The sequence below is a fragment of the Gossypium arboreum genome, chromosome 5 (assembly GCF_025698485.1).
Source record: "Gossypium arboreum isolate Shixiya-1 chromosome 5, ASM2569848v2, whole genome shotgun sequence".
In the NCBI taxonomy this organism is placed as follows: Eukaryota; Viridiplantae; Streptophyta; class Magnoliopsida; order Malvales; family Malvaceae; genus Gossypium; species Gossypium arboreum.
The window spans coordinates 4542731-4569635 of NC_069074.1; the positions used below are offsets into that span (position 1 = coordinate 4542731).

The 26905-nt window shown below is 34.3% G+C and overlaps 4 protein-coding genes and 1 long non-coding RNA gene across 26 annotated transcripts; 2 read left to right on the forward strand and 3 right to left on the reverse strand.

The window, feature by feature from the left end:
- Positions 1-1320: 1320 nt before the first annotated feature.
- LOC108472463 (uncharacterized) lies at positions 1321-5569 on the forward strand. Of its 5 annotated transcripts, none has more exons than XM_017774000.2 (8): positions 1321-1837; positions 1937-2218; positions 2610-2718; positions 3280-3325; positions 3906-3991; positions 4431-4489; positions 4817-4940; positions 5323-5569. In XM_017774000.2, the coding sequence occupies exons 1-7, from the start codon at positions 1761-1763 to the stop codon at positions 4917-4919; spliced, it is 762 nt and encodes a 253-aa protein (XP_017629489.1). In that variant the 5' UTR covers positions 1321-1760; the 3' UTR covers positions 4920-4940; positions 5323-5569. The 5 variants fall into 5 exon arrangements, 3 of the variants coding, with proteins under 3 accessions (XP_017629489.1, XP_017629488.1, XP_052884395.1); XM_017773999.2 differs by having other exon boundaries at positions 1625-1843; XM_053028435.1 differs by having other exon boundaries at positions 1625-1843; positions 3906-3961.
- Positions 5570-6033: 464 nt separating this feature from the next.
- On the reverse strand, positions 6034-11942 carry LOC108472462 (uncharacterized). Of its 7 annotated transcripts, none has more exons than XR_008283135.1 (10): positions 11669-11942; positions 11315-11579; positions 9350-9412; positions 9208-9247; positions 9065-9129; positions 8824-8940; positions 7280-7408; positions 6666-6736; positions 6392-6527; positions 6034-6270 (listed from the first exon to the last, which is right to left on the reverse strand). XR_008283135.1 is itself a non-coding variant. In XM_017773992.2 (9 exons), exons 1-8 carry the CDS (start codon positions 11737-11739, stop codon positions 6689-6691), a joined length of 798 nt encoding a protein of 265 aa, XP_017629481.1. In that variant the 5' UTR covers positions 11740-11942; the 3' UTR covers positions 6034-6527; positions 6666-6688. The 7 variants fall into 7 exon arrangements, 3 of the variants coding, with proteins under 3 accessions (XP_017629481.1, XP_017629484.1, XP_017629485.1); XR_008283137.1 differs by having other exon boundaries at positions 7284-7408; positions 11669-11807; XR_008283136.1 differs by having other exon boundaries at positions 6392-6521; positions 11669-11807.
- On the forward strand, positions 11416-17657 carry LOC108472460 (serine/threonine-protein kinase STY13). 12 transcript variants are annotated; one of them, XM_017773987.2, is made up of 5 exons: positions 11428-11546; positions 12286-12374; positions 12781-12936; positions 13264-14279; positions 16974-17657. In XM_017773987.2, exons 4-5 carry the CDS (start codon positions 13360-13362, stop codon positions 17311-17313), a joined length of 1260 nt encoding a protein of 419 aa, XP_017629476.1. In that variant the 5' UTR covers positions 11428-11546; positions 12286-12374; positions 12781-12936; positions 13264-13359; the 3' UTR covers positions 17314-17657. The 12 variants fall into 12 exon arrangements, with proteins under 12 accessions (XP_052884390.1, XP_052884391.1, XP_052884392.1 ...); XM_053028428.1 differs by lacking the exon at positions 11428-11546 and adding an exon at positions 12009-12129; XM_053028427.1 differs by lacking the exon at positions 11428-11546 and adding an exon at positions 12012-12145.
- A 2744-nt stretch (positions 17658-20401) lies between these two features.
- On the reverse strand, positions 20402-21429 carry LOC128293089 (uncharacterized). Its single transcript, XR_008283134.1, has 2 exons — positions 21395-21429; positions 20402-21020 (listed from the first exon to the last, which is right to left on the reverse strand). It is a non-coding gene; the product is annotated as an uncharacterized LOC128293089 (long non-coding RNA).
- A 298-nt stretch (positions 21430-21727) lies between these two features.
- On the reverse strand, positions 21728-24233 carry LOC108472459 (uncharacterized). Its single transcript, XM_017773985.2, has one exon. It carries the CDS (start codon positions 23810-23812, stop codon positions 22292-22294), a length of 1521 nt encoding a protein of 506 aa, XP_017629474.1. The 5' UTR covers positions 23813-24233; the 3' UTR covers positions 21728-22291.
- Between the last annotated feature and the right edge of the window lie 2672 nt (positions 24234-26905).

The window sequence follows — 26905 nt, forward strand, 5'->3', positions numbered from 1 at the left end:
TTATGATATAAAATAATTTTTATATTCAAAATACTGAAAAATAACTTTAAACTAAATATATATAATTTATTGATTATTTTTATTTACTTGAAAAGCTATTATTATTTTTAGAAAAATTTGTGAAAAAGGATTTTGAAACTTTGTTAAATAATATTAAAAACTATAAAAGCAAATTTTATTTTGTTAAAATTGAACTAAAAATTCAAAGTAAAAAATTAATATGGAAAAATCGAGAGTTAAATTATGATGGAGAATTTAAAAAATCCGAATGAACTAGACCGATATCACTTCAGCTAATGTAGAAAAAGCCTGATATTAGACTAAGTCTTGAAGTTTGAATCTTATGAATGGAGAAAATAAACGCTACAAAGCTTTCTTTAGGAGTTCTACTAACTAGACTTCGGATTTGATCGAACTAATGTAATTATAATATATCAAGGTAAAGTAAAAAAAAGGATTTAAGTCTAGATCTAGCCCTTAAACTAGCTCTTTTTCTCACATTAATACTTAATATTTGTTTCATCTCATTTTGGTACTTAATTTATTATTTCGTGTCCAATGTTGCCCCAACAATTTTTGGTGTCCAATAATAATGGACCAAATGTCGGTTCTTATTAGCAATTTTTTTTTATTTTGAGGTAAATTAAGATGAAAATGATAGTTCATGCATTAAAGTGAGAAACAATTTTTAAGTAGTAAAGTGAAAAAACTTGTGTAGAAACTATTGCTTATGTCAAAAATAATTTCGTAGTTAATTACTTACTTTTGTTACATATCTCTTTTTCACTTAAGGAATCTCATTAAGTTCTCTACAGTCAAGATTTAACTTGCTTAACTAAAAATCCTCACCTAGCGTAACTCTTGTTACTTGCTTATTGTATATTTGACATATTAAACTTTGTTGAGAGTAAATATCTGCTTTAAAATGTCTTACTCTCTCAATAATTAAATTATTATTTCAAAATATTTATATTTAATTTTAGCCTCAAGTTATTACCACGCTACTTTAAGGAGAAACCAAATGAATTTATGGAGTTTCAACGGTTAAATTCACCAAAAAAATCCTCGATTAACCCTTTTATGTTCTCCTCAAAGAGACAAAAACTTGAAACTAATATATACACCTAAAAAAAAAAAATACCTTTTCAACACAAATATTTTATCTCCTCCATGATTGACACGTGAATCCCAATTAAACAGTCGCTAGACAAATCCAATAGGCTCTAAGCTAAGAGACTACCCTTATCTCTGAAGCTCCATGATCAAGCAACTTGTTGAAGGTTATAAATACGCTCTTCCCTTAACAAAAAGGGACAACACCGCAGATCCATGTCAAAACCATTCAATCACCACTTTTTCTTTCTTTTTTTTTTTTTTTTACAGTTCTCCGCACGTATGAATCGTAGTTCTTTTCCTATTACCACCCATTGTATTGACATGTGTCATCATAGTCGGTGAACCCTAACCCAAAAGAACAGAAAACCGGGGTAGTTGTCAACGTTAAATTTTCATCTTATAGGACGAGATGAACACTAATCTTGTTTTTGCTTTCCTAGTAATTGAAACCGCAAATTGTTACCCTCGTGAATGGGTTGGGTCGAGTTGGGCTCTTAAATTCGTTATTTCAATGAATAAGAATAAAAGGTAGATGCTCCTCTGAATGGACGTCTCTACTTTCTATTGTCTCGGTGTCTCCACTCTCAATAGATAAATAATAATAAATAAAAATCATCCATTGGGGTTTGAGGATAAATAATAACATGAAGACAGTAGCAACTGCGAGCAACAATGGATGGAGATGGAGCTTTCTATTTCCACACTTGAGTAGCAGCAGCAGGTTCATGTTGAGATTTCTTCCATATTCTTCTACAAATAAAGTTAGTATTTTAATTTAACTACTAATTCATGCCTGAATTTGATCTCTCCATATATGCAGTCTCGGGAAAGCCACTCTTCCACTCCCCATCAAACTCAGACTACACCCTTTTAAAGCCAACAATAATATCGTGGCTTCCTCTAATGCAAAGCAAGCAAATTTGTTTGCTTCAAGGACCCAAAGGGTTAAGCTTCCGGTTTATGATGACACTTTCAAAGACAAGGGCGATGGCGGCCAACCTTATCATATCAGTCAATTTTTAAGCCACCCATCTGGGATCCAAGCTATACTAAACACTAGAGCCTTAGAAAATTTTGAGCTTCTTGACACCAATGCGTACAGGTCAGTTGCCTTCCCTGTTTTATCTCATGGTGTTACTGCTCACTGCTAGTATTCTTCCCGCTTAACTGTTATGCCCTATGCCGCAGGCAAGACATAGCATATCACTAATCAAATTTCTTTTTTAAGAAACCTTTTTCCGGCTATGCCTCATATTACTGCTCAGCCCTTGGGAAAAGAGAAGCGTGTAATAAACTCCATTCTTGTTGTATTTAGTTTAGTCTATGCCCTTTTTTGCTTTGGCTATCAAGGAACTGGTTTTTTTTTTTTTTCAATTGACTTATACCAAGTTTCTCATTCTTTCTAAACCTCTAAACTCAGGACTTACTTTGATGCTTTTTATCTTCATCTTCTTTATCTCTTGATTATATATATGTTCTTCGATGCTGTTCAGGTGCACACTTCCAAAACTTGCGCTCTTCAACTTTGAAGCAAGTCCTGTACTTGACTTACGAGTGATCCCCACGAAAGAAGACTGCATTGTTGAGTTATTTTCTTGCAAGGTGAGCTTTGATCCTACATTTTAGATACTGTAAGGTAAAAGTAAGGTGGGGGCAAAATGTTTGCTTACAGTGAGGAGGAAAAATGAAAAGAAAAGGAAATAAATGCAAAGAACTCATTTAGCATTTTCAGAACCTGTCAGCAGAGGTTATATTTTGCAAGTACACTGCTAAGTTCTACTGAAAATTTGATGTCATCCAAAAAATGCGTCATCCAGTGATTCCTCTTGGCGTTGAAGCCTCTACAGCAAAAGTGAAGAATGCTCAAAATTTGAACAGATTAATCTATGAAAATTACACTCTATGGAAAGACATCAGTTCTCTGTCATGCTCATTTCTAGTTGGTCACAACTCAGAAGCATACACATTAATAAGTAACATCAATATCAAAATGCCAATTTTTGCTATTGTGCTTATTAGATGAGAATGACGATGTGTATTTTCACTGAATCCTGAAAATGAAAGATTTGTCAAGTATTACAAAGAAAATGGTTACTGTTATTCATATTCTGTTTGATGACTGGTGAAAATTGCGTGTATACTTATTGCTAAAATTGTATGCAGTTCAAGGGTTCAGAAGTTGTGGAACGCCAAAATGACCATTTTTCAGGTACTTATTATGGCATTTGTATACCTCTGAGCTAATATAGGTTTGGTTTTATTTAGAGTGACAGATGTTGTTTAGATGGACTAAAATGCTTGTTTCATAGTGCTAAACCTATTGTTTGAAAACCAATCATTTTAAACTTAAAATGTATGCCCTTTTGGATTTTAAAGACTGTGGCTAAACTTTTCATTTGGTCCCTAGCTGCTATCCTCTTATCACCCAATTGGATACAAACTATAGCTACAAGTTTTGTGTTTTAATAGGCAAGATTTTGAAGGTCGTCCCTGACTTGCTATCTGCTTGGTTATGGGTTCAAACCCTTGAAATAGCCTCTGTGAACAGGGGAAGGCAGCATACATTAGACCTGCCTCTCTTTATAGCCAAGATCCTTGTGCACTGGGTACGACCTGTTTTTTGTGTGTGCTTGGATAGATTTCATTCAGTTGTATCCTTGATACCAGAATTAAGATAGACGGCCTATGAAGATTTTTCTTTTCAGAATATTTAGGAATGCATGTTGTGCTATATAAAGCGAGTATTTGGTACCATGTTGTAACTATTAATGTTGCTTTGATTTTTGCAGCTACTATGATAAATCATATTACTTGGGACACAAATATGTCTGAACCATTTTTAGAGGTTGATGTGAAGTTGAATCTATGTCTTGAGGTTGTTATCTTATTGGCTTCAAAGATCATGATAGTTACCTGGATATTTAACTTCAATTCTGCCCCGTGACAAAACATTGTTCTTTTGGGTTGTCCAGAATATCCATCTGTATATGTTTTTGCCTTCAAAAATAATATGAAATTGTTAAGTTTTGCAGTTCCTTTTTATTGAATTTCAAGATTTTCAGGCTCCTGGTGCGTTACCTTAATTTGGGAGCCCCTTTGACTAGACAGTTCTGGCTCATATGATTCGATTTATATTTTACTTCTGTAGAATCTTGATTCTAGTCATATTTTTTAGAATGTCAGCATGATAATGTGATTGTATTTCTGTTCTGGTATGTTAACGTGTTTAATTAACTCATCTTTCTAGCTGTTTAAGCAATGATTTTTTATTTTACTTTGACAACATTATGGATGAGGTTGACTTTTGTAAACAGATTTACACGCGACCTTTTATTTTACTGCCAACTTCAGCCGTGGAGGGTCCGGGAAATATGTAAGTATATCTTGTTTAATTGCAGCATACAGATGCTAGGGTTATGTTTATGTATCGTATCCTATCCATTTGCACATTTATCTTTTGGGGCTTGCAAGATTTAAGGAGCCTCTCTAACTATACTATTATTTCATTACTTAATAGTATATTCATTTAATATATATTGAAGGATAATTTGTATGGTTGATTAAATCGCATTACATAGTGTCTGACACAAACTTAATCCGCTACGTCAAGTACTGTTAATAGTACGGGAGGAGGGATTTTCATTTTCACTTGCTAATTTTTCCATGCATATATTATAAAATGGATTTATTATTAATACAGAATGATACAAGCTCTACTGGATAGACTTGTTCCTTTGCTTCTTCAGCAACTAGTGCAAGATTACAGCAACTGGGTTCAACTCCAAAAGCAGCTGATAAATTAGCTTATTTGTTCATATCAGCTGGTAAGCCTTTCACCTGTTAACTGTTTTATTTTCCCTAACTTGTGTTTATTTGTCTCAGTTAAGTCCATGATGATGAACCATATTCTTTTTAATCTGAATCAATGGCAACCGGTTTTAATCTGAGAAAATGGTAGGGAGGGGAGGGGGAGGGGGAGGGGGAATAGCATATTCAGACAAACTGGCTGGGGCTGGCTATTTAACAAATTAACGATCATATTCGCCAAATGTAGCTGTATTTTGTTCTGTCAGATTAAAGTGATGTAATGAAAGATGTTAACCTGCTGCTGCTGCTAGTAACAGTATTCGTTTTAATTACCTTAAATAATGATTTTATTTTCTTGGATGTTCTAACCTTGCCTTTGTGTTTAATTACTGATAACAGGCAAACTAGCAAAGGCAAGGCCGAGTTAGAACATAGTTAGACCCAGCAAGAAGCTTTCCACATGGGCTTGGGGTGACTCTAAAATTAAAAATAAATAAGATGCTCACATTTGTTGTATTAAAATGATAATTTCTGTATACTAACTCAACCTAATCTTATGTCGCTGTATTGGTTATTCCTTGTCAATATTTTAACTACTTGTTTGTATGCATTGTTAAGATTGTAATTGAAATGCCCTTTTGCTCAAGTTTGCCTTTTGCTCAAGTTTGACTTCGCTACTACTGGTTGGTTTTGTCTTTCGTAATCAGCACTCAACCCCTTGAATGAGTCAATTTAGTTTCTTAGTCTATAAAGATGCTGAAAAATTGCTTGTAGAAAATTATTACAGTGAAGATTGAAATGGAAAAAAATCTAAACCATACATAAAAAGATAAAAGCACAAGCTCTTTTACACGGTTGGCTTCAACTTCATCAAAGTGATCCTCTCAAGCATTGATAGTGAGAACTAACCAGAAAAGGTCTGAACTGAGTGATGCAAAAGCATCACCATCAAGTGCTCAGGCATTCTGTGGTGGGATTGTGATGTATGCTGTGAGTTAAGTGATTGTTGGCCATATGAGCAGAGTGGCTGCTAACCGACCTTTAATCGATCCTACCACAATGCCTTGCAATAATATATAGTTGAGGGTTGAAGTACAATATTAACTAATATTATTGGCAGCAAAATTAAAGACCATTCAAGAATCAAGAGGGTTATACATAGTCTTGTGTAGTTGGAATTCTACAATTTAACTGCAAAAGGACCCGCATCAAATAAATAAGAATCTTGCAAATGCAAACCGACATGGCATCTCTGTATTCCTGGGCTAGCACGTCTAAGTACAAGCTAAGCTTTCTGTAGTTAAATTCGTTTGATTGATGGATCATTCAATGCCTTTGGACTTTTTGCTATACAAACATGATGAGAACAGTCAGGAAAAGAAACACAAGCCAACATTGCCAACTGTTGCTGTCAGCCCTCCCAAAACTCAAGTATGCTATTAGCTGTCAGGGGACGGCAACTACTTACATGAGAAGTCAATCGTGTGGCAGTGTCTTCATTCTTGATACCTGAAACTGCTCTGAAAATCTAAAATCTAACAAATGCCGCTAGTACTGCAGAGTAATCATCACTCATGCTCAACGTACTGCCACCAGTACTGATCCTAGATGCTTTCCACATTAGCTAATTGCTTTTAAGAACAAATCTTAACATCTATCTAAGAAAAAGCTGCACAATCTTTAACTTAACTTGCAGGTTCACATAACCGAGCAAGGAGAAAAAAGTTCACAAAATAACCTACCATTTAGCAATTGCATCACTCGATCATTTCATTTTGAGGTTTCGAAGATGCTCTCTGGATCTTATATCAGCCTACATATACAAATGCAAGTCTAGGCTTGAGTATTTCATACCACATTAACAATCAAATACAAGATGCTCAAAGGTTCATGTTTCTTATTTCTGAATAATTGATCTCATTGACAAGCAAAATTATATCAAAATAAGGAAAGGAGTTACTATTGCATGGGTATTTTGAAACCCTGAATCAGTAAGGGTGCATTCCAAATTATGCTTTGGATTTCACCCCTCGAGGAATCTCAAGTGGTTTCTACCTTAGACAATCCCTCTAATTCACCTCTTAGATGTACATAAAAAGTCAGTTTCTTTTCAGGTGTTTTTTCTCAAAAACCTAACAATATGTAGCTCTAATAACATCAGACCAAAGCAACAAAGCCTTCAACAATTGTTAAGACCAGGGAACTTCCAGATTCTCATTTAGAACAACAACAATCAATGATACAAGAAATAAATAAATAAAAGCTAAAAGATTAAGCACTTCAAAGAATTGGGTGCATGCTAATTTGCTGAAGAACAAATTCATAATTTTACCAGAAAGCACCAAACTGAGATTACCTGCCTGATAGGTTCTGGCACACGAAATTTGCAAGTCATGTTTACAATCTCAACGGCAGTTTCAAGTGATACTCTATGACCAACTGAAACAAATACAGGCTTCAGTGAACCTTGCTCTGATCTCATTGCCTATTGAAAAAGACAAAGTACAGTGAAGATTTGGGACTATAAAGCCGAGATAACTTCTGTACATTCATTTTTGAATCCTGAACTCTATGAACTAATGAAAATGAAAAATAAAAACAAGTGACTTAGCATTGCAACATGTTGATATCTTATACTACTTTAACATTCAACAGGTTAAAGAAAAAAATTTACAGATATCTTTAATATGCTGAGCTTCTCAAAGTTGCATAAGAATGACAGACTCCAGCATTAAATAAATCAACACCTACATGCTAGTAGATTCGTTAGATAGTACATGAAAAGAAATGAAACTCTCAAGGTATAGTAAATGCATGATTACGGCTTATGCCTACTTCACTTTGAAATTTCTTTGATTAGATTTAGGGGTTTTATTTCAGATTTTCTGTTCAAACAATTTCGATTTCATTTCAAGTTTAGTTTTCAGTTCTTTTTGCAATTCTATTTGATCATTTTCATTTCTGCTCCAATCGCATTACAATCAACATCTATTTACGGGTTTCTCAGATCAATTTTCAATACACAACTTCGGATCTAGATTTCTCTTCTCCCTTCTCTTGTTTTTACATATTTATTTTGAATGCTGAAAATTCGATTAGGGAAAATTGCATCTAGAATAGCCGTGAACTAAGAACCCTAGAAAGATTGACAAGCAGAAGTGGGAGTGATTGACTAAGGGTTTAAGGTTATTCCGAATTAGTTGACATAGGTTAAACGAAATTAAACCCTAGGATTGACGACCCTAGGTAGATGAGATCGAAAAGATAGTCTACAAAGCACCACTTAATCTATCCCGATTTAAGCTATTAGGTCGAAACATAAGTAGGTTAAATCAATCAATTAACTTAGTCACAAGCCGAAAGGTATTAACTAGGTTAATTGTTAACTAATTTGTTAAAACCTGAATCTGAAGGTGATCATGAATACAAATGCGAGTTAATCTTCTGCTTGCTCAAATTGATTGAGGATTCGATTGTTTATTCTAGTTTTGATTTTTATGTTCTTTTCTATATCTTTTTATTATTTGTTTTTTGTACTAAAATTAGTATGTGATTACTATTTAGACTTAGCATTGTGTGAATTGCAATTTAGTTTAGACAAACCTCCCTAAGGTATGATCCTCGGAATATTTCAAAGGAAAAAGAAGCACGGGTCTGCATTCTGCTCTTTTGAGTCAAATTACAATGCCCATGTTGAAAGAGAAAGTGCTCTTTAACAAAAGGGTGGTAGTTTCATGGCGGCTTAAGTTATTGCATAAAGCCACAGCATGTTAGGATTGGTTGCATAAAAGTTCTTTCATTGCAAGAACGTGATTTCTTTTTTTAATAAATGTACTACATATCTGCTTATGCTATGACTAGGAAGAATAAGATAAACACAAACCCTGCTCAACTTCTTACCGCACCCCAGATGAATCCTGAGTTGCCTCTTAAAGTAATAATGCCCTTGGCTTTGTTTTCTTCAGCTTCGAGAAGTTTTCTTACCCCAGATTGAGTAAGACCATCAACATGATGCAGCTGAAAAAGATATAAATATATTGACCATGATCAAATATACATTTATATATTGCATGTATGTTTGTTCATTGAAATGACTAATAATATGCAATGGTGCATAGAATAGTAGTTGATGTAAACTTACGTTCTTTCCAACACCAATGGTTGGAATATTAGCAATAACACCTAGATGAGAGGCCAAACCAAAACCTGGCAAAGGAAAAACCTCAAAATACAGAGAAGGAGACAATTGATAAGGGCATTTAATAGAGTAAAAGACTGACTTGCCTCGAGGGTGAAGTAATCCATTACCATCCACCATAAGTACCTGTTAAACGCATGCAGGAATTAGATGACACTAAGGAGAAGATGAACAATAATAAATAACGACAAAACTAATAACTTTAAATTGAAAAACAGAGGAGAGGACCTGTGGGTAGAAAGGACTAGCATCTTTTTTCATCTTCGCCAAGAGATGTAAAAGAATGGGAGCCTTGAAAAAAGAGAATTAAATTGGCTAAGTTAAATAGTTGATAGAATGATGGAAGACTTGGTAAGGAGTCACATGACCAGAGAACCAGGGAGGAACATGCCCTCAAGAAATTTTCAAATATAGATATTATATGTGTGATGTTGTGGGTGTAGATACAATAGGGATATTTTTAGATGTATTATCCAAAATAAACAAATAACCTTTCAGAATATATTTATTTCCAATTTTCATCTGAAACTTTATTCTCCGAATATACATATATCAGAATCTGGAAAAGTAGAGAAATAAACAAATGAGTACGAACACTGATAAAGTAACCAACAAGCATGCTACAAAACAGTTACGCCAAGATAACCAAGGATGATTCAAAAATGAAATTGGGTAATTTAATATTTGATAAAAACATTTATTCCGAACTCAGATTTCCAGATAATAAAGCTATGCAAAATTTCACAAATTGTTGGTCTCTTGTCACATACTATTATAAGAAAGCAACACTTAACCCTAGTGGCATATGTCAGAAGAAAATCCACAAAACCCATTTGCAGAGGGTCAAAAGTATATTACATAAAAACTGGCTGATTGCATCATCAAGAACAAAAACCACTATTCTAAATGGGTGCGCAGTTTGAAATCAATTTCTATCACTAAGGACATATCTACATGGCTAATATTTAACCCCATTAACAAGGTTAGAGCATAAGCATGCAAGGGGACATAAAAAAAAAGACATTTTTTTGGATTTCCCAGCTAATGCCAGAAGTAGAAGTCAAGCAATTAAAAAGCACATTAGGTACAAAGCTTTTGATACACTAGAGCGGGAGTTCATTATCCAAGAGACCAATGTTCCTGGTTTCTCTGAAATGTTTATTAGTAGATAAGAAAATGCCTTAGTGCATCCAGGTTTTCTATAACAGTTAATGGACGGCTTGTAGGATAGCTAGACAAGGTGATCCAGTCTCCCCATATTTGTTTTCCATAGCGATGGATGTGCTATCCTGCCTTTTCAAGCAACCATGTATGGGGTTATTCCATATCATCTTAAGTCCAAGAAAATGAGGCTCATGTATTTGTGCTTCATTGATGAGCGGTTAAGCTTCACCAAAGGGAAGAGTGAATTTGTTGGAGCCATAACCAACATACTAAGTTCTCTATGTGAGTTCACCTTTGTAGCTCAATTGTTCCAATAGTGAGATCCATAGTTCAGGGATAAGTGATGAGATGTTGTTGGACATAGCTGCAAAGATAGGTTCAAGCTCGGAACACTGCCTGTCACAAACCTGGGAGTACCTCTGATCACTAAGAAACTAGGGGACGGATTGTAACCCTCTGGTGAAAAAAATCACACAAAGAATCAAGAGCTGAGCAATCAAACAGCTATCCTTTGCAGGTCATCTGCAGCATATTCAGTCTGTTCTTTTCAGTATCCAAATTTTGGAGTAGAAACCACTTACTACCAAACAAAGTCACAACTATGCAATACTTTCCTGTGGAAAGAAATCGAAGGATGTGCAAAAGGGGGCAGAGTTAGTTGGTATCCTAAGGCAGAGGACGGTTTGGGATTTAAAGACTTGTCTAGTTAATGAGGAATCTATGGATGGTGCTCATCCAAGCTGGGCCACTTTGAGTTGCTTGGATCGAAGCATATGTCTAGAAAGGTAGGAATGTCATGTAACTGCCTTATTTACAGAGGTACAGCTGGAGCCGGAATAAGCTATTGAATTAAGTAGCCTTGGATGATATTTGGCCCAACATAAAGCAGCAACTGTTTGGAATGAGTTGAGTTACAAAGACAAGGTGGACCAGTGTGGAGTCATTTTCAAATTCCCAGACACTCATTTTCTTTTACATTATCCTGTCACTGGACTCTGTAAAAGTTAAGATTAAAGAAAAAGAGGTTACCTCACGGAAGGCAAGGAAGCCCGGGATATAAGGAATGTCAAGGCTGAGGCAAGTGTACTCTTGATAGACGAGGCGTAGATCATGAAGTAGGTCCAACACCACCAAGCTCCCACATGCCATAGATGGCTCTTCCTTGGAGAAGCTGACGTCTACGCCTCCCACATACTTGAGCTGTTGCTGCTGTGGCTCCGACTCCGACTGTGAGGCTAATCTCCACGGGAAATCATCCACCGTAATCACTCTTTTCTTGAGCGTATCTTGAATCCTGTCATTTCAATCACTCCTATATTTTACATTCTAAAAAACAACAAACCCTGATCCAATCAATACATTTACAAATTACAAAGAACATACTCCGCCCATTTGCCCAATTCAGCCGGAGATGAACCTTTTTGTGCTTCCTCTTTCTCATTTATCCCTTCCATTTTCCACTTCCACTTCAACTATTCAATACTTGCGATACGGATCGGATCTAACTCAACTTCCTAATATGTTCCACTTTCTTACCTTTTTTCTTCTCTTTATTGATCTTAGGAATTTCTTCTTCTGCTTTAAGTTTTCACGCCTCAAAAATCGCTTCGAGAATTTCTTTTTTAAAACAAATATCGTGAAAAAGAAGTCCCGGAGGATGGATTAAAAAAAGAGCGAAGGAACTACACGCGCTTTATTACAGGATAGAGTCCTGGAAAAAGCCAGCAAAGCAAGGCTTTTACCGACACGTGTATTGTAAGCGAGTGGAAAAGTAGGGAGAATAGTGACGACTGGTGTTGGGTCTGGTCACAATAAAAACGAGGCTTTGAAAGTAATCGAGAAGCGTATGCCGCTCCTCCGGTCCTCTTCTTCTTCTTCTTCTTCTCGTCGTCGTTGTTGTTTCGATTTTTGGTCCTTTCTTCGTCTTCAACTTTTTTACCCCTTTTTTTGTTTGCTAAATCTTTTGCTCGTCTTCTTCGTCTTGTTCTTCTTGTTTGCAGGAGGCTTTAAATGAATTTATAAAATTAAAGCATCTCGATCAGTCGTTTTCTAAATTTCCGTCTACTCTTTTTTTAGTAATATGTTTCAGGTATGCATTTTATTTATCTCATCTGAATCCGCTCTCTTTATCACTTGTCTTGCTCGAGTTTTTGCTGTTTTTCTGCAATTTTCCGCGTTTTATTTGATTTTGAGCATCTTTTCACTATCTGATCTATGCCTCAAGTTGGTTGCCGTGTGATGGAATATGTTATTCTTTCTAATAATTTGGTTTTCTAATAAAAATGAAAATTTTGGGCTGGGAAGGATGTTGAACTTGAATATAAAATTTAAGAATTTTGAGTTTCTATTTTTGTCCGGTTGGTCTAAATTTCATTCTGTTGGTTTCTATAAGGACATAAGGGTCTAGGGCTTTTTCTTCTTTTGTTAGATTATTGTTTTTAGCATGCCCAGAACTTCTATCTATTATAACCAGTGCTCCTGCATTTCAATCTCAGTTATCGCTGGTACTTTGAGGGTTGACTGTTTCTTGAATGGTTATTTTGGCTACGAGCTTCGATTCAGCTTAAGCAATCCGGGATCCCAGTAATTGCATGTCTAGGGTTTGCTAGCAGCTCGAATTCGAAGGTGTTTCATTTTCCGCAACTAAATAGGTTTGCTTTATTTCTTCATTCGATTATACTAAAACCAAAATTAAGAACAATCATTTCAAAAGTATCTCCTTTCTCAAATAATTTGAATTAAAACAAACAAAAAGCAGAAAAATTTAAGGACCCGGGTGTCTGATGATATCTGGACACTCTTTCCCGATGTATCTTCTCCCTGTAATATTTCTTATCCTCTGAAATCTCCAAACTTTCACTTACGTCCCTTTTCTTGCCAGTGGACGCTTTTGTCTGGCACTTTTCGTAAAACTCAATCATTGCTCGTCCATAATCTTTAGATGGTAACTCACAAGCTTTCATTTTTTGTTGGTTTAGGGCAGATCGTGTAGAGATTGTGCCATCAAATGAGTGTCAAGAGTTTGGGCTAAGGAAATCTGCTTATCCTGGTTTTTATCATTTGGGGTTTCATTCATGATTGGGAAAATGGTCGAGGGTCCTAAATTTACTGGACTTATGGGAGGAACTGACAACAACGATAACAATTACTATGATTTTACTCAAGGGTTTTACCAAAAGCTTGGAGAGGGTACTAACATGTCTATTGACAGTTTACAGACAAGTAATGCTGGTGGGTCTGTGTCCATGTCTGTTGAAAACAGCAGCGTTGGTTCTAATGATTCTCTAACTCACATTTTAAGCCATCCTGGTCTGAAGCCTGTGAACCGCCACAATTACTCTGTCTCTGTGGGGCAGAGCGTGATTCGTCCTGGTAAAGTTGGCCACGCACTTAATGATGATGCATTAGCACAAGCATTGATGGATAATAGGTACCCAACTGAGGGATTGCCAAATTATGATGAGTGGACTATTGATTTAAGGAAACTTAACATGGGTTCAGCTTTTGCTCAAGGAGCCTTTGGCAAGTTATACAAAGGTACATATAATGGTGAGGATGTTGCGATTAAGATATTAGAAAGGCCAGAGAATAGCCCTGAGAAGGCACAAGTTATGGAACAGCAGTTTCAGCAGGAAGTTATGATGCTTGCTACACTGAAGCATCCAAATATTGTTCGATTTATTGGGGCTTGTCGCAAACCAATGGTTTGGTGCATTGTGACAGAGTATGCAAAGGGTGGCTCAGTTCGACAGTTTCTAACAAGGAGGCAGAATCGTGCTGTGCCTTTGAAATTGGCAGTTAAGCAGGCATTGGATGTTGCAAGAGGGATGGCCTATGTGCATGGACTTGGGTTTATTCACAGGGATTTGAAATCGGATAATCTTCTAATAGCTGCTGATAGATCAATAAAGATTGCAGATTTTGGAGTTGCACGTATTGAGGTGCAGACTGAGGGCATGACTCCAGAGACTGGGACATACCGTTGGATGGCTCCGTAAGTCTTTTGGCCGTATATGTTACAGTTTCTTCCCCTGTTACGATATGACATTTGCATCTTTTTGTGAAATAAAATGATGGAACTTTTCGTCTTTGTTAGATGATTCTCTCTAATCTGCATGAGCTCTATGGATTTTTTTTTTTATTTTTCCAAGAAAACCCTTAAAGTTGGGCATTCTTTTTGCGTTTATTTTGCACTCCTTTGTTTAATTAACTTTTAACGATTTGCAGATTATCTATGATATTCTTCTGTTGTGAATTATGTTAGAGAGTGAGTCTTTGGAGCTTGTAATTATATATATTCTATGAGTTTGCTGCTTGAAATCATCAACAAGAATAGTTTCTTTTACATCTTTATTGGAATTGTGACTTTGATTATGAAGTTCTTAACTTCATTATGCCGACTAGCAGCTTCCTTCTAATAGCTGATGCTTTTGTTTGATAATTTGAAGGTACTGTCTTCGAGAATATGATTTTATTTAAATAGTTTGAGTTCTCTTTCTTTTTGGTTTGAATATTTAATGTTTAAACAATTTCAGGTTCTTGAAAATTTGAAATTGTTATTGGTTATTGTGAGGAAAGTTTGAGTAGATTATTGGGAAAGTACATGTATTACCTTAGAAGATAGGATTTCTGAAGTCTCTCTCTAACATAGGTGTGAATGTTTGGCATCTAGATGTGTTGCAGTTTAAAGTGAATTAGGCTTCTTCTCAAGTAAAATAAAGAAGATGGAACAACGGTTAAGTGGATACTTGATGGATAATTACTTATTAGGCATTCATTCATTCATTTCTTTATGTCCTAAATTAATTTCTAAGAGTGAGCGTTCTTATGAGATTTTAAACAGTTCAGTAGCAAGACAGAGATTATGACTAGCTTGTTTTCATCTGCTGCCACTATTTGCAGTGCATCTTGTTTCTCCATATTTTGGGATTTTTGTTTCGTTCCATGTAAGATGGCTGAGAGAACAGGTCTTCTACCTTTAGATCTCAGCGCAATTTGGAAGTATTGAAAGATTTTCCTTAGAATCTAAATCTAGTATTCTTCCACCCGTTATGCATGTACTTTCTGTTTGATGTATTTAAAGTGATCCTTTGTTTTATATCAGTTTATACCTCACTGTCTCATTGTTGTGTGCTATTGTGCACTGCCATTAGTTTGTTTCTAATTTAATAAATCATGTAACTTTTATTTGAGAGTTGTGAGCAAGGGTTCCCGTTGGCTCAATGACTAATTTTTGCAGCAGCACAGCAATAGAGGAGTTGCAAAGGCTACCCTGGAGATTATTTGGAATTTATGCCTTATGTTTGCAACATTCTATTGTACAGCACTGAGGTTGGACTGGCCAACATTGCTTATGATTTGTCTCTTTGAATGTAAATGGTAGTATTCTAAAGAGGCTAATTGCCAAGCATGGGAATCTACCTTCACATGGTTACTAGTTTTGTTGTGTCATGTTGAAGCAAGGGAGTAGGACAAATAAAGTGAATCAATGTACTTAATAATGGCCTAATAAAGTTGAAACAAGGAATGATTTAATGCCCTTAGTAATGGCTTATTCTGGAGTTTGCTCAAATAGGGAGATTGGGTGCAAGTATGCTTTACCAAGAAATGTCCTAGCTTTAAACTGAACGAGGTCTCTTACCTTATATTTGAATGGAGCGTTTGACAGTTTCTACTGCATTTCAAAATGAGACAGCAAACTGTGAATGTGCTCTGTTTGGTCAGCTATCCACAAATTGGAATATTATCTGTGGGACAGCAACTGATTTCTTCAAAAATATGCTGGAAACCAAGCTTGAAGCATGACCAGATACATATGTGAGTAGATGAAGGATAAAAAGGTGGCAACCACCCTAGTTGTTTACTGGGACAAAATGTAAATCACTAGAAGGATAGAAGTGAGGAGGAGGAAAGGCAAGTGAAAATATAAAATCAGGTCTTGTTGGTCTTGCTAGAAGTTGGAGAAGACATCAATGGCCATGAAATGAAGAGAGCGCTGACCAAAAATAAGTTTTGCTGACAAAGCTTGAGTATATAAGAATTTCTCTTGTGTTTCCTCTGATTTAGTATCTTGGTTTTTAGTTGAAGTAACGCCTTTCTAGACTTTGTTTTGAAGTAGGTATTTGGATCTCTAAGATTCTGTGATGTAAAGTTGAGAGTGTATGCATTAGTTGATATAACCATATCTGATGAGGCAGAATGCCATGTCAGTTATTTCTATCATATATAAACATTAATAGTTAACTAACGTTGCTGCTTGAGGAGCAGACGTGATACACTCGAGTATATTTAATACCCTATGTAAGTGATAAGTTCTGTACTTTTGAATCCTCTTTCTTGTGTTATTGACTTAATATCCACTGCTAAATTATTCCCCACTGAGAGAGAAAATAGTCAAGTAACATTGGATCACTTCATCATGTTATACTCTAGTTGCCATGGTACTTGGATTTGTCGAAGGCAATTGCTCTCCTATTTCAAATCGAGTACTGGGAACTGGTTTGCATCTTATATATGATAACTATGTTAACGGTGTTTGTTAATGCATTTGTTTTGACATTTAGTTTATCATCAGTTTTCCCTGAATTGGTATCTGATTTGCAGCTGTAAGTATTTTATTCATTTTTGTTCTTTATTTATATTAATAATACTATTGGTTATGATTCTGTGCTTGTCTTGGCTCTTGCAGAGAGATGATACAGCATAGACCCTACACGCAAAAAGTAGACGTGTATAGTTTTGGAATAGTCCTTTGGGAGCTCATCACTGGCTTGCTTCCTTTCCAGAACATGACTGCAGTTCAGGCAGCATTTGCTGTGGTGAACAAGGGTGTAAGGCCAGTTATTCCAAACGATTGCCTCCCAGTGCTGCGTGAGATCATGACACGTTGCTGGGACACAAACCCAGAAGTTCGTCCTCCCTTCACTGACATTGTGAAGATGCTTGAAATTGCTGAAACGGATATACTGACAACCGTGCGTAAAGCCCGGTTCAGGTGTTGCATGACTCAACCAATGACAATTGACTGATCCAGAATGGAAGAGTGGAGAACAGACGACGATAAACGGAAGGATGCAAGGGAAGCAGTAAGAAATTAAATATAATTCATGTATGTATCAGTATTTTACATTTTTTTTTTCACCCTTTACGTAATATTTTCCAGATAGAAGGTAACTATTGGGTTCAGAATGCTGGATTTTGGTGTGAACTTGTACTTGGACTAGTGGTGATGGTAGTTGTAGAAGTAAGGGAACCATTGATGTGGTTCCCTTATGTATCTATATTTATATATGTGGGACTGCCATATCTCTTACTCTTGATTGTTTAAATGCAGGTTCACAATTGGATGAACCTGTTCTGTTTTTCTTTTTCATTTTTTGTGCGTGGTAGTTGTATTTGGGGTGTGTTTTGGTGGCACATACATGCATACGCTTGCATATCAAACAATAGCGAATACGTTACATTCCATTACATGTTGACCAATTATTTTCTTTCTGCAAAACCGGAAAGGTTCTCAACGTTGAGTACGCGAGTTGAAGTGAACGGACAGCTGTAACTATGAACTGGTGTTTAATAGGTGGTGTCGGTTAATTTTTATTAATTGAAATTTAAAAAAATATTAGTCGTTATGAAACGGATTCATTGGATTAAAATAATTTCAATTAATTTAGTTGGTTTTCCTTTAATCAATCAAAATTAATATTTCTAACTTTTCCTATTTGATGAAACCAAAATGCCAAAACAAATCAGTATTTAAATGCAAGGCTTAAATAACTTTTAAATGCCAAATTGAAACATTGTAAAATTCTAATACAATTAAAAAGAGTACGAAAACCTTGGAAGGTTAGATCATTACTAGGATCATTTAAGTATCCAAGTTTTGATTAATTCAGATAAATCAATCAGTTTTGCTTAATTGGTCCAACTTACTCTATAATCGAATTTTACTTTTATAATAAATTCAGTTCAAATTAAATTTTAATAGATTTATTAGATTAAAATTAAATAATGAACACACACCCAACCAACAATTATAACTATAAAGAGATGTTAAACCGTTAATTTCTTCCAAATGCCCAAGTCATAAAACATTATATTTTAAATAAATAAAAGTATTCATTAGTCCAAGTCGTATTGACTTCTAGCATTGGATTTTGAAAATTCTAACTCTAATTATGTTTTAATCTTTTTTTTTTTTCAAACTTATATTTTTAATTAAATCCGAAAAGAAATAACCAACTTTTAAACATATATAATTTCATGATGTAATTCATTTTATTAGTATTAAGCCATAAATAACAGCTTTTAGTACGAAAAATGTGAAGGTGGTATGTATGCATCCAAAATAGTGCTTGATTTTGGTTTTTCATCCACTAGAATTCGTGATAGATGCTGCAGCAGTTTTCAGTTTTGATTTGCGTGGTTAAAATATGTGTTTCGACTTACATATATATATATATATCATTTATACCAAATTTTGAGTAAAATAAAATTTTCAAAATTTTATGCAGGAAAAGCTATTCTAAACCGTTGATTGTTCTGGCCAAAAACTGCTCCACAGTTCAAGCCGAATTCAATGAAAAGGTTTCTGCATATTTATTTATTTTGATCAGAAAAATGTTTCTGCATTTAACAAATCATGTTTACTCAACTGTTCATAATAAATTTACACCAAACCCATTCATAAAACTTTAATGTACACCAAACTCACTTATAAAACCTCAAAATTCTCAACACATCTTACACGTTGAATCAAGAGTTCAGTAGCTACTCTTATACATGGTAAGTAATGTACAAAATTGTATTTTAGATTTTATTTTAAATATAAAACATTATCCTTCACTTATAATACATTGATTTAAATCACAAAATGGTATTTAAAAATACCATTTTTTCAAGTTAGTATCTATTTTTTTTGTCACAAATGATACTTAAGCTATACTTTGTTATTCCAAGTGGTACTTAAATTATATTTTGTTACTCAAATTACCCTAACAATTAAAAAATCTCTTAACCAATCATTTTGTGACATGTGAACACTTTTAAAACTAAAAAAGTTAAATATTATTTCTTTAAGCTTTTCTTTATAAAAATTTATAAACATATTTATCTATTTTATTCTTTACTTTAGAACTTTAGTGATAAAAATTTTAAAAACTCATTGAAAACTCATCTAAACCCATTTTTCGGCTACAAAACCCAGATTCATGTGAGTTTCTTTTTTGTTTTTATACCTTAATTTCGATTCATTTCTCACCTTGGTTCAATACTCGTATCATTTTTTCTTTGAATCACTTTCTTCGTTCTTTATATATACTTTGCATAAAATGATTAATGATAGGTAAAGCTCTAGTTATTTTTTGTCATAAGTAATTTCTAAATTATACTTTATTTTTGAAAAACTCTTAACCAATCATTTTGAAATACTAAACATTTTAAAATTAAAATTAGATTAAATGATAAAAATTCAAATTTAATTTAATTAAAACACTTTAAAAAATTCTATGCTCACTCATTTCTCACCACAATTCTTTCTTCTCATTTTTTTTACTCCACTTCTCAGTATCTAGGTTTCATACTTTATTGAGTGTTTTTCCTTTATAGAGCTTTACCCTTTCTTTATTTTTTTATCAAGGTATCAAGCGGAGCGAGTCCAGTAACTAATCCTCTACATTTTATAAACTCATTAAAGGGGGTAAATGCTGATCATGAGTTTTAAAACTGCTACATACCCAAGACGAAGATCGAACTCTTAACCATTAATTAAGGTAAGAGAATAGATTTCCCTTTTTAAATATATTAAAATACATCTTAAAAATATTTTTTAAGAACACCTAAAATAAGTACATTAAATTTCAAAAATAATTTTCATAAGACATTTTCAATTACTATTAAAATAGTCTACTAAAATCCATTTTAACCTAATGTATTTCATAAATATTTTATATTCTCATGCATTTTATCACAGAATTGCCAAAAAATACTAGAAAGCTCTAACCAAAATTATTTTCAAATCACTTTCACACTAACACTTTCAGAACATTCTTCTTCATACTTATGACTTGTAAGCTTGCCATATATCAACCTAGTGACTTCAGTTACTTTTAGTCTTAGGTATAAAAAAAATTCAATATAACTTCCATTTTGTAGTTCAAATGCCATTACAATTGATAAATAAAATGGGAACCCAATGCTAAATTGAAAAGAAAAGATCTTTTACTTCAGATTTCCTATAATCTTTGAAGTTTGACATTTTAGCATTGCCAGTGCCAAGAAGAAAACCATAGTAATCACTCTCAAATGATCATACTTCTGGAAATCCATAAAATCAACAAACAGAAAATCTGACAACCTAACATGTAACATGATCCTTGATACATGTTCCTCTAGGATTAAGACAAAACCAATATTGTTACCACAAGGAGATTTCACATTTTCACTAACCAGGTAAAACTTCAATAATAATAATCAATGCAAGTTGATGCAACAGATGAAGCTAATAGGTTTTTATGCTATAATTATGACTAGCTTTGTACATCAGCCCAGAATTGTATATATTTAAAGAAAAAATTTTCGGGGTGGTCTATAGCTGCCCCTGCGAAACAAAAGCCTTTTCAGCTTCGATCTCGCCACTTCCATCTTCTGAAGAGGAAGGTTGCACGCATAAGCTCATGTTGTATATAAAAATTAACGAGGGCGACCGATTGAATATTCCAGGTAGATAGCATGGCCTCCCCTATAAAACACAATTCGCACAACTGTTCCATTCATCAGTTCAGAAAAATCGGACACAGATGAGACCTTTTCGTTCATCATGACTACAAAAAGAAAATGGCAGACTTGGTTGCAACACTCTCACCTATGTTGTTCTGACTTCATATTTTTACAACTACTCTCGTGTTTGCACTTATGACAAATGCATATCTGGAAATTATGACTATGAACACTCCAAATACATGGAAAAACCTAGAAGAAGTTGTGAATAAACTAGTATACAAGAGTAACGTAACATAGCATTTTAGTGCTACACTACAAACACTATCTACAAGATGATGTGTGCAACGATGCACAAAAAGTAGTATAGCCGTTACCTCTAAAAGATCAAATTACCTATTAGCAGAGAAGCACGCTTTCTCACAGCCATTAGCCACACTAAATTATTCAGCAGCATCTAATTATCAAAATAGAACAATAGACAACTGATTAAAACTTACACGTGATGAAGAGTTCACTTCAGCATGCTAACAGAGGGAGAGATCACAATAAGATTTTTCTTAAAAAAATTTCTCATTAACAGAAGACAAGGCAAATCAGATGTCTACTGTGTGGATTTAGATGCATAAGCAGAGAACACCATATGAATCATACAAGGCAATTAATTTGATAAGTTTGTTAACTTAGAAATAGGAAAAGAGAATGACCAATAATATCAAACCAGAATACTTGTCTGAAAGATACGAGTAAAATAGTTTCATACAAGATAGATAAAATATGTTAAAAGAGTTTTGGTTCAGGACATTACTACGCAAAACAAATGCAAATACATCATGCACAAATTTACCTTACATACTATAAGGTTCTTTTTCAAACTGTGAAGAAGTTGAAATCAACACAAACATATGCCTGTAACAAAAGAAACTTTATGGATAACCCTCTTCCAGCTTAACAAATACATCCCCCCTTCCCCACACCTCCTTTTTTATCCTTTTCCAAACCAAAAGAAAGACAAAAAGAGGGGGAAAGCAGCAGCAAAAAAGCCAGAAAGGATACCTACTTCCTAGAGCATATGAGGGCAGTAAAAGGATAGCAAAGTCAATGCATCCTCTTTTACCCTGTAAAACTAACAAAATGCAAAAAGAACGTTAAGAACTATACTGAACTAAACCTACTTAGGCCACATTTATCCAGAAGTTGCACCTTCCGGTAACCCAAATCGAAAGATTCCCAATTTCATACATTACCCCGGGCAAGTTAAACCAGTCAGTCAGTCACCTTCACCGCTGTTGTTCACAAGTGCACTTCCTCATTCTTTGTTTTAGTGTTGTCAGCAGCCTCATTGCTAGTTTCTTCGTACCTCGACAAATCCTTGTCCTCTTCAACAATCTTCTCCTCCACAAACTCACTGCCACCAGCTTCTTCACCCTTAGCTTCATTTTCTTTGTCTCGAATTATTTCCTCCCTCACATCTTGGGGCTTTAATTCAACATCCACTCTTCCTTCATTATTTAGCTCATTTCCTCTTGCAATCTCATCCATAAAAACATCCATTAGAACTTCATTCCGTGGCATTCCACCTATATTGTTCTCCTCCATAACAACATCAACATTTCTAGTATTTCGAGTAGCAAACCCCACCATTTCCACATTATCATTAGCAGCAGCACTGGTAACCACCCTAACATCAGAGCCACCACCCTCACTCTCGTTATCAGACCCATTCTCTACAACCTCCTCATTAACATCTTCCACTATCTGACTCTGCCTCTCTAAAAACTGCAACCTCCTCCTCAAATCCCCTAATTCCCTCTCCATTAAAAACAACCTTTCCTTTAACGTTAAATTCTCTTCTTCCAATTGTGCTATATGGGTATCTTGATCGTCCACTCTATTCTCCAAAACATTGTTATAATCACCTCCATAACTTGGATATATCATCTCAAACCTACTTAAATCATGGTCCAATCTCCTCTCCACTTCCACATGTTCTTCCACATCACTGTCACTCGAACCCCCACCATTTCCCCCATCGTCATCTTCCTCGTCATCATGACCAGCTTCTGGTGATCGAAGCCGAATCAGCCCTTTCATCGACCCATAACCATCCACACCCCATTCTTCCTTGGCCATATCACCCAAAACCTCCCTCGATGGTGAAAATATTGGCGTAGGAAGAACGGCGGGAGTCACAGGACATGGCGACACTAAAGATGCTATTCCACCTGACTTTTTCGCTCGGATTATAAACGAAGTCGTATTCCGCGGAGCGTAAGGAGCAAACCGGTTGTTGCTGTTATTGAATTTCTTCTTGTTGCCGTAGAATTTTCTGGCTTTTAACCGATTCTGATTTTGAAGCTCGTTAAGAGTTGGAGGTTTGTAACCTTGAGTATTACTACCGGAAGCAGCGGGAACAGAAGAAATAGCAGAAACAGAACCCATGGGTAAAGGCTTATTCTCGAACTTCCAAGAATCTTTACCGAATGAAACTTTTTTCCCCTTCCAATTGTTATTACGATTGAAAGAAGAGAATTTCTTGTTAGGGTTAGGGTTTTGGTTTGGGTCCTGAGATTGCCAAGGCTTGTAGCTTCGATTCAACATCATCGGAGGTGGTTGTTGAGTCATCATCTGAGGACCGGAGTTTATAGGCTGCGACTGAGACGCCGCCAATTGATTCATCGCCTGAGAGTGAGCCGCCGACGCCATCAACTGATGAGACTGATTCATCATCTGCTGCTGAACTGGAACTTGGACCTGAACCGTGTTCATCATCATTTGCGGTGGCTGATTCATCATCTGAGCCTGATCGTTCATTTTCTTTTATAAAATAAAATGAAAAACGAAATCAAAGAAATCCGAAGAGAAAAAAGAAACCCTAATTTTTCAGTTTTAGAATTGAAATTTGCAGCCAGATCAAACGATTTACTACTGATCCGTTAATTTCCTTTTGGTTCTTTTAGTTTTCCTCAATCTAAAACTGAAAATTAAGATTCAATTGCTTTGAATTGAAGCCTTTTCCCCTATGTTCCGCTTCGGAATTCCTAAATCTGGAAAAGTCTGATATACCGACGCACCGAGGCCAATGGTTGCTTTTATCGGGGACGAGGAGAGTCTCTGGACGGTTAGATTTTTAGGATTACAGATTGACGGCCAAGATCTGATTCCGTGTCCATGTAAAGATCGACAAGTAATTGGTTTGTTACTCGGGTTCTCTTTTTTGGCCTTGATGTTCTGGAACTTCGTATATATGGCCCTTTTCTTCGAAGGGAAATTTTCTTTTTTGCACCGTACTTTTTGGTAATTTATCTTGGACCCCTATTGATTTGATTGCTTATCTGTCAATACCATGTTTGCTTGTTATTGTGGTGGACAACAAGTTTCCAAATGTAAATTATACAATTGGGGGATTCTTAATGAAATTGTAATTGGTTTACATATTCATTTTAAAAGTTAAATCAAAGTCATATTGCACTTATTCTCATTTTATTACATCTTACGTGTATGTATAAATATTTGGTATTTTTTATCCTACAATAAATTTTAAAAATTGATCTGTTTTTTATTTTAAATATTTAACTTTTAATATTTTATTACATATTTTTAGGATATTTATCAATTTTCTAATATTGTTTATAAAGTCTAAATACTTCACTGATATAGTACCAAATATTTTTCATAAATATTATAATCATTTGTTTTTTCAATAAATAACAAAAATAAGTTTCACAAACATATATTGTATTTATCAAAATTACATAATAAAAAGTTGTATAAATTATTGGGTAAATTACTTATTTAGTCACCTAAATTTATCTGCATTCTTATTTTAGTTATTTATTTCAAAAATTTATTTTTTCTTAGATAAATTATCAATTTTAATCACTCCTAATTAAATGTCTTTGGAATTATATATTACTTAGGAGCTCTGCCGAGAACGTTTGAAGATTGGCCCCATTCTCATTATCCTCGGTCAGAGGCAATGTGCAATTGCAACCCTGGTAAGCCTACGGCTGAGTCGATCTTTAGGTTTTGTCCTTCGGTAATGATTGGCCTTTTGGGCTATGTGAATGGATGGGCCAAATTCCAACAATGATGGGTTGGTATAACAAGATTTAATTTTACAAATTCATATACATTATTAGAAAGGTTCAAAGATTTTAAGTAATACCTTTTTAATCAATTTTTAGGAAGTTATTTTATCAACTCCTTTACTACTTATAATGGTTTGTAATGTATGTAATATGTACTTTATTGTTTTATTTATTACGAAATTCCATAAACCATTTGGAAGTTTGTAAATTGTAAAGCTTTATGTTTTTTTTAAATTTTTATATATTACATATACATCACCGAATTACATAATATAGTAGAAAATTGATAATGTTTTATGTAATAATCTTTTTCTCATTTATACGTGCACATATATATATCATATATTATACAACAGTTTTATGCAATTAATACTTTTTTTCCTTTAACATTATTACGTAGATATATTATCCAAGAAAAAATAAACTGATAAAAAAAAATTATTTTATTTTTAAAGTATAGGTAGACTTAAACTGACATGAATTATTATAAATATAAGTAACATTTGGTAAGACGAATTGAGTTTTAATTCGATTGGTATTGGGATTGTTATCAGTGTAAGAGAACGTAGATTTAAGTCTATTGAAACATATTATCCATCTATTTAAGGGTTGGTTGATTGGCTGATGAAAAGAAGTTTATTATTGTGAAAGGATTCAAGTTTTTATTCATCCTTCATAGTAGGGGTGAGTAAAATTTGATTCAATTTGAAAAACTCGATAAAAATTCAAATTTTGAATTAAATAGTTTGAGTTATTCAAGTTATTCAAGTTATTCGAATCAATTCGAATAAAAAAAATTAAATTTTTCGGTTTAACTTGAATATGAATTACATAATTCGAGTTATCTGAAAATTCAAATAAGAAAATGCAAAACTACGTCGTTTTGACAAATGTTTACATTTTTTAAGGTTAAAAGTAAAAAGCATTAAGTTAAAAAGCAAAATTATGTCGTTTTGATAAATGTTTACCAACAAACTTTACTTATGTAGTTAAATAATCTTGTATTTCGTCTACTAGTTAAATAATCATTCAATGTAAAACGGAACATTAAGTATAAAAAATGGGATTCATTAACTAGACTTGATTTGACTCGAAATTTTTTTGACTTGATTCGAAAAAAATTCAAATAATTGAGTTAAATTTTCTAAAATAGATTTCGTCAATTCAATTAACTCAAAAATTTTTAACTCGATTCAACTCAATTCGATCGACTATTCACACCTACTGTGCAGGCTATTGTCAACTTCATGACGAGGAATGCAATGCATTCTCGAAATTAATGTATAATTAAGGATGAGTTTGGATGGGCGGTGCGTTTACCTGCGGTTAGTGTAAAAACAGCAGTGGCGGTGAGATTAGATACTGCAGCGATACTGTAGCGTGAGACAAAAAGTAAGCTAAACGCAGTGCACCGCACCGCACCGCACCGCCGCCCCAAACGAAGCCTAATTTGTTTAAAGTTTTCCTCCTATTATCAATAAAAAAATCACCATAAATAACGGTTTATAAAAAATAAATTCGTAAACAATGTCTTAGCGAATCAAATAGATTCCTTGATAAAATGGTTGAATTTCATGATAACTCTTTTTGAAAGAATTAGTGACAAATTTAATTATTGTTTATAGCAATTTACAAATTGCATTTTATGCTTTGAATTAACTCAACATAAATATATAATAATAATAACAATTTCATTATACTAGGAGACCTAAAAGCACTTTTGTCACGGCACAAGCATCGAAGAATATTTGGGTTTTTTTTTTAGTTAAAAAGTGTATTCATCAAACAATGATTTTTCACCAAAACATAAAAATTT